The 14,133-nt window shown below is 33.5% G+C and overlaps 1 protein-coding gene across 1 annotated transcript in view; it reads left to right on the forward strand.

The window, feature by feature from the left end:
• Positions 1 to 14,133, forward strand: part of DACH1 (dachshund family transcription factor 1) — a 423,382-nt gene that overhangs the window by 382,086 nt on the left and 27,163 nt on the right. The window contains exons 8-10 of the mRNA XM_045080637.1: positions 3,307 to 3,454; positions 6,520 to 6,663; positions 7,198 to 7,266. Coding sequence (XP_044936572.1) covers positions 3,307 to 3,454; positions 6,520 to 6,663; positions 7,198 to 7,266 — 361 coding nt within the window. The remainder of the gene's footprint in view (positions 1 to 3,306; positions 3,455 to 6,519; positions 6,664 to 7,197; positions 7,267 to 14,133) is intronic.

Raw genomic sequence — 14,133 nt, forward strand, 5'->3', positions numbered from 1 at the left:
TGTATATGACCACAATTATGCCTCACCTATGGGAGAGAAATTTGAGGCCAACCAACCATTGTCTCTTATTGGTATGCCACAGAGTAAGCTTAAAACGCATTTCTTCGGAATTGTCATTGTCAAACATCGTAACTGACCTCCCCCTGGAGAAAAATTCATGTTTTAAACCTTGTGTCTTTTGCTGTAATTCATCATCACAGAATTGTCATTGCAGAATTTTGCCTAATACTGCATGTCCACATGAGACTCAGCATTTAGTGTGACCTTTGCATATGATCTACCTGGAAAATTTACAGAAGTTACACAAATCTGAAAGTACTATTATCACTGATGGTTAAAATGGTGTCCTAATGATTTGTGGACGTTTCGAACACTACTTGCTCTTGCTTTTCCCCGCCCCCTGCTGCACTGAAATTTAATCGGTTTTTCTGTATTTTTTGCAGCAAAGCTGTCACAGGCAATAACATATTTTTGCATATGTATCAGTTTGGCTCTAGTGCAGATTTTTGTTCACACTGGACTCCTACTGATATGCACTGATTTAAAGTCTAAAAATGAAACTTAATTTTATATAGCTTATAAGGAGTCCCTGGAGGGTATTGGATCTTAAAGCTAGTATTTTTCAGACATAATCAGCAGGAATAGGTAATGTATTACCATTAGGGACATTAGCAGCAACTGTAACAAAAGAAAACAGTAAACATAAATGCTCTTAGCAACTTCATACGTTACAACAAATATTAATGTAAAATTACACAAATTAGAGATGCAGTTTAACATTATTCAACATGTTTATTCATAATGATTGTTTCATATTTAAAGAACACCAAAATATTGTGTTTTGTCAGCCAAGGACAATAATAGTTTAATAGTAATTTATTTTAAACAGCTACTGATAATACAACCAATCAACACATTAAGTGGTGCCAACATTGGCATCTTGCTAAATAATCTCTAGACATTGCACAGAGAGTACATCTTTCAAAGATAAGTCAACAAGAGCAATCAGAGCAGAAAATTAGAATTTGGTATCTTAGAATTAAAATACAGCTAAACTAAAGTTTTAATTGGGGTGATCTAAAAGGGCACTTGATGTAATGATCTCTTTCATTTGTTACTAATTGTTTGTTCCTGATGAAGAAGAAACATACACAGGAATGTTGCTGAATTGAGTTAAGATGGCAGTTTCCTTAGCAGCTATGTTTTATTGTTAAAAACAAAAGAGTTGGGAGGGGCAAACAACCATGTAGAAACCCTCCAGCTCGTTTCATATCACAAGAATTATACCAGGAAGTTCAGGGTCAGGTATAACAAACATGAAATAATTTATATGTGCTTGAAAAGAGATTAAATGGCTTATGATAATGTTACATAGGTGAGCCGATCTAAAGGGACACCTCTGTCAAGCTAACAAGTTAAGCCAGAGTAGAAATTCCCAGTTCAGACTGCTTATGTTGTCTCCTGCAAGAGGGCTGGTATCTTAGAGTATATCTATAAATGGCCCCACTTCCGCTTCATTTATAATTTCAGTTGAAAATTTTAGTCTCCGTGAGGCACCTGGGTGGCTCAGTCTATTAAGCATCCGACTTTTGATTTCAGTTCAGTTCATGATCTGCACTCAGTGTGGGGTCTGCTTGAGATTCTCTCTCCCTTACCCTGGGTCTCTTCCCGGGTCTCTCCCCTGCTTGTGCTCTCTCTCTCTCAAATAAATAAAATCTTTAAGAAAAGAAGAGAAAAGAAAAGAAAAGAAAAGAAAAGAAAAGAAAGAAAGAAAGAAAGAAAGAAGATTTTAGTCTCTGATGTTCACAGACCAAGGCAAAATATCTCCTACTTCAAAAAGGCATTTTGTATTGCTGAGTTGATAAGGATAAAAATTTTAGCTCTAATTTTTACTAATGATTTTCTAAAGGATTTTAGGAGAAAGCATGTGAAGAATACTTGTTCTGTGTCTTACATGTTCTTATAATCTCATTTTCAAGAATCTCAGAATATTACAAAATTCTTTGATTAGCAAAGAGTAAATCAACATACACGTATACCTCTTATACAAGAGATTCTATTACGTATTGTATAAATAAACTTTACTTTTACCATATACTCTTGAGATATACTGTCAAATAGTCCCCTAAAAGTTATTCTCAGTTTATTATAACCATTTTAAATTACTTTTTAAAAATAACGCACTATTAGCACACTAGTTTTGGGACCCTTGCATATATTATATACCTCAAGCAAAATATACCAGTACTGTAATTTCTAGTCAACAAATTTATAGAATCTACTATATATAGGCACTCTCTGGACTCCACGGGACAAAGGACCATATGAGAGAAAATGTCCCTGCCTCAGAGAGTTTACATTTAGTGCAGAAGATCCTGCATAAAGTGATAAAAAAATACATGAATACATGAATGACAATACTACACGATAATAAATGATAGGAAGAATTCTAAGCAGGGAATAAGAGAAGGCTATTTCAGATAGGGTGGTAAAAAAAAGAGACCTTTCTTCTTTTTTTTTTTTTTTTAAGATTTTATTTATTTATCTGAGAGAGTGAGTGAAACAGAGAGCATGTAAACAGGGCAGAGGAAGAATCAGACTCCCCCGCTGAGCCGGGGGGCCCGACACGGGGCTCAATCCCAGGACCCCAGGATCATGACCCTAGCCTAAGGTAGACACTCAACCGACTAAGCCTCCCAGGTGCACCAGAAAAGACCTTTATTGAGTAGTGACTGAACAAAGGTGAAATGAAGTGAGGGCATGAGCCACACAAAAATTGGGAGGAAAAGCATTAAGGAGAATGGAAAAAGAAAATCTCTGGTGCAGAAATCGATTTTCTTGAGAAATGGAAAGATGAGCTTTGTGTCCAGTGTGATCTCAGTAGGGACTGGTGGAGACTGAGCTCCAAGAGATGCGTGGGTCTTGCCAGGATCATTTGGGGTTATATAAGCCATATCAGATTATCACTTATGTAGGAGCTTCAGTAGAATTTTCTTCTTGGTTCTTTTTTTTCCTGGTTCTTATTTTTTAGCATGCTTATGTGCTGCCCTCATTTAGCTTTAGATCTAGATATCCTAATTAGAAGCTATTGAACCTGCCTGGCAAAAATATCTGTCTTCCTACGAGAGTTTAATTAGATTTAGAAATTTTGTGTTTTAGTTGAAGTGCTTGTCCTAGTGACTATGGAGTGAATATACAGGAATGAAAGAATTTGATAAGTTGGTTCTTTTTAAAAAATGTTTTTAAGTAATAATGAAATGTGCTTTGCACCAAAATATTACAATTCTGAATGCCTTCTTTGTACAGGGGCTCTTGAAAGTTGCCATAGATAATGCCAGAGCTCAAGAAAAACAAGTCCAACTGGAAAAAACAGAGCTGAAGATGGATTTTTTAAGGGAAAGAGAACTGAGGGAAACACTCGAGAAGCAGTTGGCTATGGAACAAAAGAATAGAGGTATTTCTGAATTTCCAAATAAGCCTAATACTCTCTATAAAATATATAACAGAACACTACTCTATGTTTGGTGATTTACTATGAGACTACAGCTTTTTTGTTAATTTACTTATAGCTGAGGTTTGCATCAGGATTTGAATCCTTGGCTCATTGTGCTTTTTCATCTCCAGAGTATAGAAGAGTTTCTCTTCTATTCATACCTCAGGGAATTGAAATATATCTGTTATATCATTAGTTACATAATTTTTATTGCTCATAGAGCTTAGCAAATAATTTTAAGATAAGAGTGAGCTCTGATGAGAGCCATGAGAAAAAATTTTATATTCATTCACAATTGCCTTTGAAAAACTTAAGAGTTAAAGTCATAGAGCTAACATAGAAAATACTGATTAGTCAAGCGAAGCAGATTTAGTAAGATACTTATCAACTGAAATTGAAGACTGATGACTATCTGAACAAATGACCAAAGTTGAGTGTTTGTATAATTTTCTTTCTGAATGCCTCATTTTCATCCAACAAGGTCAAGTACACATTAGTGTAGAAACCCGTATGAATTTTTATTGGGTAAAAATAATGATATTACCAATCTATGAATTGCTTCCTCTAACACACTTTACAGTGCATGTATAGATAATTTTGAAGGTCATTCATATTTGTGTGTTTATATTATGTATGAGATTAAAAGTATTTTCTTTACAACCAACTTTCCCATTGCCTCAACTCTACGATTCTCATAAGTACTCTAGAGGAGGAGCACCTATTCCCACATTTAATAAGTATCCAATAAAAATATTCCACATGTTCTCCTTTTATATGTTTGATACCGTCATTTGAAAATCATTATTCCTGTTTTGTTTTTCAAACCATCAAGATTCGGTAGGTTTTTACATTAGTTTTTATAAAGCAATAGCTAGTGGGTTCCTGGAATGAGGCTGATTTGGGAAAACCATCATCACCCATGTAGAGCACTCATCTAGATAATGTGGTTTCACATAGATTTAGGTACTAAAGTAATGAAAACAAGATAAACATTAATAATGGGATGTGTTCTTTGTGGGTAATGAAGATTGGTCAAAGGGTTCATTATATAGAACCATTTTTCATGAGACAGCCATGTCTTGATTTTGTTCTCACCTAGAGAAGTCTTTTTTCTTTTCCTTTTTTCTTTCTAACAAGACTTAAAGGTAGACACTTAAATTCATAAAGTAATTCTTGGCTACTTGAGAGAACTTTAGAATTTTATTGGTTTGAATCATTTGGAAGACTTATGTTGTTTTTTTCTTTAACCACTAGAGGGCAAAACACTTCACAGATCACATCATACACCTCCCATTTAATTAATTGTGAACAATAAATTAAAGGTAATAGCTATCAATAATTATCTATTATAAATGTGTCCACTGAAGCAGTGTACTACCCTGAAGAGAGAACACGACAGTACTATTCGATTCAATCACGGAAGAGGAAACAATAAGCACTCAATGGCAAGACACTGGGTATTGAGATTTTAGTCCCGTAAAAGTATACAATTCAAATAAGTAATTCAGAAATTACTGTGTTTTTTTTTTTCCAAAGATACTTATAAACAATCATCTTTGGAAAGGGATACAACAGGCAAATGATTTTTGTTAAGATAAGCATTCGATTTTGACTCTACTAAGTAAAGGAATTAACATTTTTCAAAACCAATTTTGTTTTTATTATAAGACTGTAGCCAACATGTATTTTGACTTAAAAAAGTCTCTATTAATATATGTCACCAGCAGCAATAAACTCAACAAGTTAATGGTCTGCCACCTTAATAGTATTAATAATTATAAAAATGGGACATATGAAGATTAGAAATTAAAACAAATTCTTACTTGAACCTTTATTATCTTATTTTATATTTTGACTAAATACTGCATTAAATAAAAACGTTGTTATTCTTTCATCTGTAGTAAGAAATCAAATAATAAACTTGGAGTGACTACTCCCTATGACTAATTCTACCAAAAGGGTATTCTTTTACTGATTCTGTCATATTTGCATTCACATCCACAATGCTTATCAACCAGGAAAAAGAAGATTCCAAAGAAAAACATTTGTGTGCTCCCCTTAGGCTGACTGGTTACCTCATATGCATTGTGAAAACTAAAATAATGATCATACTGAAAGTATAGCTAACATATATTTGAACAGCATTTATTTGTTACTATTTATTGATTACATATTATATACAAATATTTAAATTGTCAAGTAGGAGAAAATACAATAATTAACTTTTTGTATCATAATCTGGTTTTGTATATCAATCCCACATTATTGTCAGCTGTAGCTGACATTCTTATCAATAAGGTTTCATACTCTACCAGATTTCAGCAGAGAAAAAGATAATTTTCTTGAAATATATTATAGCGCATATATATTTGTTTTGAAGAAATTGTTGATATCTCTGAGCAAATTACATTAGCTTTGCTCCCCCCAAAGACAGTTTCTATGTTAATAATTAAGAATATTTGCCCCTTATAGACAATCATATTTATTGCATTTTTTTTTAATTTCAAGAAAAATTTCTTTAAAACCCAACTTTTATAACTATTTAGTAAAACAGCTACAGGGGAAATGCTCCATTTACTATTCAAAATTGGTGCTTCATTAAAAGATAGAAGGCACACTTAAAAAGGTTTGTATTATTCTAACTACTCTGTACTATTCTGATTCAAGGGCAGAGACTAATCCACAAAATTCATTTAATCAGGCTTCCTTTATCAGTGTATATAAATATTTACTAAAATTAATTTCCCCTTAAATCAGTCTCTCATTTGACAATTAAAGGCATCTTTGTAATAAGATAGTTCAAGGTTAAGTAAAAATTGGCCTCCTTGGATATTTTACTGGGATTTCTTTTAGGTGTAACGGTGGGATTTTTTGAACTTCCTCTGCATAGGTAGACTCCGTCCAGGAGGGGAGAAAAGGAAAAAAAAAAGAATATTATTTGAAAAACATAGATTATTTGTAAGCATTGGTAGTTTGGAGCATCGCAAAAACTTTTTAAAATATAATATATTAACCCTCTTTTCTAGCCATAGTTCAAAAGAGGCTAAAGAAGGAAAAAAAGGCAAAGAGAAAATTACAGGAAGCCCTGGAATTTGAGACAAAGCGTCGTGAGCAAGCAGAACAAACACTAAAACAGGCAGCTTCTACGGATAGTCTCAGGGTCTTAAATGGTAAGAGGGGGCATCTTTATGCATGGCTAGCTAACATTTCACTTATTAGCACTAAAAAGACAATTTCACCCTGTGTTTGTCGAGCTATATATATATATAGATGTATCTGTGTATCTACTATCTAGTGACTCATTCAACTGTGCTCCTAGCAGAAAGCCTCGTGGGCAGCCATCCCCCAAGTTGGGCAATGGTTGATTTCATAGAAGCCTTCACCCGCCTGTTACTACTTAACTCGATTATCTGGAACCTGACATCGCTTTCCCGTGTAGCTAAGTCTGTCTCTACCAAAACAGGATAAATATTACTCGGAGAACGTCCCAACCCCATCCCGTGTCATGAACAATTTTGCATTACTTACTGATCTCTCTCCAAATATTTTGATCATTCTTATGGTTCTAGTCTCTGTTAAACCTTTACAAGATGCCAAAGATTTATGTAATTTTAATACAGCACCCAAGTAACAGGTTGCTCTTTTTTTAAAGGACAACAGCATCAAATGAAATATGTGTCACTCTTACCTTTCTGTGCTTTTAGACTCTCTGACCCCAGAGATAGAAGCTGACCGCAGCGGCAGCCGAACAGATGCTGAAAGGACAATACAAGGTAGGAATTTGCAAAAGGCTATAAATCTAGATCTTGCTATATGAGTTTTTCCTCAGCTTTAGCCTGCTATTCAAGCATGTAGCCTACCATCTGGGCCACATCAAAACAAGTTCAAACAAGGTCAAGTTCATCTTGCTTGTTTATATGAGTGAATTCATTTTGTGCTGATAGATTTTCTTTAAATTAACGGGTCATTTCTGTTTATACAATGCAATTAAAAAGGAATAATTAATTTTAAACAATGTATGATTTAATCTTGGACACAGTAAATGTGCTTTATTGAATGCTTGAAGCCCAGTCTAACGCGGGAAGGGTTTATAAGTTCTATACCATCTGAATAAAAGCATGGGCTAATCAGATAGGTAGTTCTTAAATTTGAAAATTTCTCCTTCTCATTTTTGTGACAGATACTGCAAGGTACATGCAAAATAGACTGGTTGAATGTTAACAATAAATAAGATTGTTTAGTCCTCTGTGGATTTTCTGAATGTTCTCTATGCCATTATATACATTTTAATAACACAAATCTGCTGAGCAAAATCATATATAGAATACTAAAGGGAGTTGTATTAAACACTCAGAAGAACTAAATATGTATATCGACGAGACCATACTATTAGGAAAGAACAAAATCTGAAGGTAACATTTATAGTCTAACATCTATTCTAGGCAATAAACTCAGTTTAACAACATGAATACTAAACAGTAAAAAGAGCATTTGTTTTCTATTTTAAATGAAGATGGTTCTTCAAAGGGAAGCCTAAAATGATTAACTGCTATAATCCTCCCAATTGCTTTTATTTTGCATTTTAAGCTCAATCATTTTGGGGATATTGTTTGACATTAATTGTGCTACTTAATCAGCTCCGAAAGTGTCAACTTTGGTTTAGTGTAAAGGAAATATACTTTTGTAAAGTATCAAATATCCAATAAGTAAAAATCAGAAACTTGCAGGAACATTCCTGAAGAACATTTTTGCCTATATTTATTTTACCTGAAACCATGATAATTATTTTTTAAATCCTGAGGCTCAAACCATATGTTATTATGAGATATCTGCTTGTATATACAAGATTAATGCAATTGTAGATGTAGAAAAGACTTTTTTTTCAGAGCATTATGGATATTAGCAAAATTATATGGGTGTGTTCATGTATAATCTTATTAAAATCATCAGATTTCTGTTGCGTCTCTTTTAAAAGTCGCATACACATGTTAACAAATGAGTAACAGCAAAGCTGGTCCTCTTTATCAGGGATGATAACCTCAATCAGGTCAATATAAATATCAGCCCTGATTTGTGTGTTCAGGGACCACTCATGCGTTAACTTAGCTAGTGGCCAAAGAAGATCTAAAAAAGCCCATGAGTCTCCAGGTAGATGTGATATATATATTATCTGTTATCCACAGAATCCTCAGGGTTGTCAAATCAATCCAAGAAAAATTATAGACAATACATTCCTGCATATTAATGGAAGATTTGTTTTCAATGTTAAGAAGTGATTAGTCAATGATTAAATACCTTGCATAATTGACATAATGTTTATTCCAGTAATTTGCTATCAGTAAAATTTTGGTCATCAATAAGGCTAGGGTTATTTTAATTTGAATTTGTAAAATTCACATATATTCAAATATACACATTAATATGCATAAACTCTTGCTATATAAAGTTGAAGTTTTGACAACTCCTCTTTTCTATTGTGATTTGCTTATTCCAAGTAAAATTTTAAATCATAAATTGCCTTCCTTTTGCTATCCAAAGTGTTCTCAGTTGGGTAACAAAGAAAACACACCCAAACAACTTTATAATTAAGGCAATAAAACATTTGAAGAATAGTTATACATAGTGATTTAAAGCCAAATATAAATGATTATAGAGTTATTTAATGCTTTGCTTAAAATCTTAATCATTGAATTCATTTGTTCAGCCAGTCAATTAAAAATATGTTCCTTAATTCTAATGTGAACAATTAGCAATACTCTACTTCTTGTATACTTCAAAATGCATAATTAGTTTTCAGTAAAACCCCTAACTCATGTTCATTGTTTTAATTAGATAATATGATTTTTTCTCAAATGTAATAAAAAATATGGATGAATCTCTATTTTTATATTTTAGTGGCTAAAAAAGTCTTTTACCAAAAGTTGAACAACCCAAGACTTTTAAAATATCAGGCAAACCCAAGAGATCTTCTTTTGCTACTCTAACATCACTAAATAAGCTTTTAGCCCCCTGAGCCTTTTTTTTTTTTTCAAACCTAAGTCTAACTGAATACATTTCGAAGCCAACAGAACAAAATTAGCTGTGAACAGAAGAGATCAAAGATAAAAAACTAGTTAGTTAAGTTCCTAGTTGAAGCACAACAATGAGAAAGGCAAAGAAGAAAGAACCGGAATTAATTGTTAATTTGTGAAATGGTCTATGTCATGCCTTTGGGAGCCACGAGCACCTGCCGCGTCACGGTGTTAAGAACACCACAAACGTGGCCTGTTCCTCCCTTTGCTTTCTCCGTTTTGGGTGTCCCCAATCCTAGGTGTTATGATACTCTGTATTCTTTCTCGCTCCCAGTCCAACCATAAGTGAAATTATTCTGTGTTCCAAAAATAACTGAACTTACTTAGGAAAAAACAAAGGAAACCCACATTTCTCTATGCTCATCATGTATTTATTTATTTTTAACATTCTGGCAATAAATAAATGCCATGCTTGGCCCAAGAGTTAGTCACCTAGCAGTTGGGCACTTAAATACTGCTCAAGTGCCAGGTAATTACCCCCCAAATAAGCACCTCAGGTTAGTTAGACTAAACATTGCCTCATTGGCATTTAATACCACCGTTTCTGTAAAACTATAGACTAGGAGAGGAGGGAACCAGACAGCAGTTTAGAAAATATTCCTGAGCAAAGAGGCCCTAAATAATTACTTACTTATGATAAGTAAAGTAAATCAGCTCATCCTACATAGGGATAAATTCTTCATTGTTGATATTTCTATAGCTAACTCAAAAATTCATGAGTTTGGTGGCGATATTATGGATAGAGAATAAACATCAAAAAATTAAAAAAAAAAAACTTGTTTCAGGAGCTGAATTATATGGTGATTAACTCTCATGCCTTGAATCTTGCAGATTTATATGGCATGATTTGTGTTGGAAAATTTTATCTTACTTTAAAGTTTTTTGTAAGATCTTTTGAATATGCAGAGTAGACTGAGTGCATACAAATACTCGTTGGACACTGTTTTGGACTAGTTAATAAATAGCCTCCAAAACCCTTTCTGCCCCCACACATATGAATGCCCATCCCCACACTATCTGTAGCCAAATCTTAATACGATGGCTTTCTGGAGCTATGTTCTAATTTCTTCTTAATCTCTCTCCCTGGCAATTGAACCCACTTAGATGGTTTGTTTAACTTTTATGCTTTGACAATTTAAAAAAACACATCTCTCTCCAGACCATTCAGACATTTCTTAAGAGGTCCAGGTTATACCCAACTTTTATTTGGCTGTCTCGCAGACACTGCAAGGTTCAGTGCACAAAACCAAAAGGATCGTTCACTCCCAGCAAACCTCTCTTCATCCAGTGTTCGTTCCCTATGGAACTGTTATCTGCCCAGTCCGGCATCCTCAATCTATACTAAGGGAGAGCAGAGCACACATTCCCCTCTCTCATCCTCCACACCCAGTTACAGCTCTTCCCCTTGTCCTGGAACCCTCTCTTCTTTTTTTTGATTTCCTGAAAGCCCCACATCTTCCTCCACCTATCAGGGACATAATTCCTTCCTCCTTGTCTTTACTTACCCAACGTTGAAATCTCATTTTTAGAAGTTACTGCTTCCAGGAATGCTTCCTTAAGACTGCACCCCCACGCCTGCAGGACCTCCCTGCCCCCTGGGTCTAATTGAGCCTCTGGAGGTTGTTACCATACCTCTCACTTCTCCACAGTCTCCTGTTGGGCATTTGTAGTTCCTTGTTCAATGTCTTCTTCCTCTCTCTGGAAGGTAGCCGAGAGGGTGTGAACCATGTCTATTTTGGTCACTAATGTGACATGTATGTTTGACACATATGTATGAATGTGTCAGGTGTTTGTGCCCCATTGACAGTGCTCAATGTTTGCTACACCGTGAAAGAAGGTTATCTGCCTTTGATGACTTAGGACCTGATTGATATTGTGAATGCCAAGGGTCCTCGTTGTTCTGATATTTCTCAGACTTTGGTTGGAGAGACAGATGTAAGGAAGTGAAGGATAATATAATTTTACCTCAGAAAGTCAGAACTACAAATTTGGGTAGAATTAATTTTCATTTATCTGATTGCTGCATTAACAGTATGTGTTTAGGCTTCTTGTATGTGTGCATAATGTTACTTTTTTGTTTGTACATTTGACATAAGATTTGGATTCTGTAAATATGCACTTATACCCACTTTTTTCCATTTTAAATATATATTTAATTTAACATGATGTGGTCACATTTCTTAAATAATACTTTCATGTGTTGTTTAATGTACATTAACCTTAAGCTTCTTTTTTAATTGCTTATAATTTTACATGAACTAAATATTCTTCATAAATTATTTAGGTTATCAATATATTGACGAACTATATGTTATAACTATATGTTATAACAATCATGGGTTAGTGCTGTTTTATCTATGTCTTTTATCAATTTTAAGAGTTGGAAAGTTCACTTTCAAAATAGTAATTTTGGCTTCTCTTTAAGAAAACCTATCTTTTTAAACCAAAAAGAATCGGTAGAATCAATGGAAATGTGGACCATAGTTCCTCTGACATCTTAGAATATCTGCAAGTTATGCTTGCAAAATCTTGACTTCACTTGAAAGTACATCTCTTTTATTTATATCCAGTGGCCATAATCAAAACTGTTTGGCTTTTTATTCTTTTTTTGACTGATCTCAGATCATAGAAAATCAAATATTCTTCCAATAAAAGGACATAAAAGACTTGCCTTCACATTAACAATCTTTTTTTTCCAATTAAAAAAAAGTCTCCTTTCTGCTTCCTAGATATTTGAAGATACATGCTGAATTTAAAAATTGTTTATTTTTCAACAATATTTATTGAACACTGATGGTATGCCAAGTATGCTTTTGTGATGTTGTTGCCTTAGCTCTAGGAAATAACTTTAAAGATCAATTAAATCTCTTCATTTTGCAAACAAGGAAAGTGAGACTTAGGGAGGAAACATGACTTGTTAAAGGTTATATCATGAGTTAACCAGAGTTGGGAATGGAATTTAGTTCAGTTGCTTTTCACATTTCCTTATTTTCTTCCTGATTATTTTGGGATTAGTATTGTTAAAATGTACTCTTCTTGCTCTTTTAAAATACGTGATTATTTGTTTAGTCACTTACAGTTCCAAAGCATCGTCATGCATATCATTTTTATGAGGGGAATTTATATCATTTATCAGAATTTTTTATTGATTCAAATGTTTTAGCATGCATTGAATTTCCCAGTAACACAAATTTCTTTCATTTAGACTTAGGAATATTATCCAATTGATGTGACTATTTGCTTATTAAAATAGTGAGGTGGTTTGGAAGCTTATTTTTTGAGCCTTTCCTATATGTATGTATTCTAATTTAAAGGTGAGATAACTAAAGTTCAGAGTGGCTAATTAATATTCCCACATTTATACTCTGAGTTAGTGGGGTCACAGACATTTGAATCCATATTTATGACTCCAAAGTCCTTGTTCTATCCTCCATGCATTTCTGTCTAGACTTCTATCTTTTCTAAAATAACTACTTCCATGCCTATCACCCAGTTTGAACAGTTAGCACATTGTTAATGACTTAAGAAGTTCAAAGCAGTCTACTGACAGGAACTAGAGAATGGTATATAATTGGAGAAAAGAAAGATTTCTTTTCCAGCTTTTTACTTTTCAATTCATCGTTATGCCTATACCATGTTTATAGACACTTCCAGACACACTGGGCAAAACTCACTCTTTAGTGAAAAAAACAAAGGATCAATAAAAGATACTAAGAAACTAATCATATTTAGATAAAAGATTTATCCACATCCCTACCACTTAACATGCAATGAGATTAAGATAAATTTGAAATCAGACAAAAATCTAATTGCGACTTAATGTAAGACATTTAGAGAGCCTCTTCATTTCTTTTGTAGTATGTGTTTGAACAGAGTTACCAAATGATATTCCAAGATTTTTACCCTGTAATGGGCTTAACTTGAAACTTACTTAAACTTATCACTTCTAAAACTTTTTTGAAAGGAATTTTTAAATTTAATTTCATATAATTGTCTTACATGCATTTCTATTTTTAATACTCAAAAAAAGACCCTTACGTTTAATGTAGAAGTAGGGGTTCTTTTAGCCACAGCTACAGAACTAGCAATTAAGAAAGATCAGAGTCAGGTCTAGATTCAAATCTCTGTTCCACTATTTTTTTTTCCCTTTAGTAATTGCTTAACCTCAGAGAGTTGTTAGAAGGATTAAATAAATTAATCCATGTAAGGCACTCAACATCTACCAGACAATAGTATGCGTACAGTTAAGTTTTAGCTGTTAATATGACATTTTATTATTATGAGTTAACATATTTACAGTGCCTAGCAACTGATAAATGCTGAAGCTATTATTACTCTGATATATAATTTACTTTTCTTTTTTCAGAAAATTGGTCTTTATAACATCATGTTGATTTAGTCCCCTAGTAAAGTGTTTGTAGAAATTTATAAGAATGTTGGAAACAAACAGGATTTGTACACACAAATATGAACCTAACTTTTCATATTTGAAGATGTTTTTATTTAGCTTAAAAGTGGGAAGGGGGAGGGTTTTATGGAAAGAAAGAAAGACAAAAGAAAAAAACAAGA

Source organism: Mustela putorius, unplaced genomic scaffold, assembly GCF_011764305.1.
Source record: "Mustela putorius furo isolate JIRA1106 unplaced genomic scaffold, ASM1176430v1.1 tig00000480_pilon_pilon_pilon, whole genome shotgun sequence".
Taxonomy (NCBI): Eukaryota; Metazoa; Chordata; class Mammalia; order Carnivora; family Mustelidae; genus Mustela; species Mustela putorius.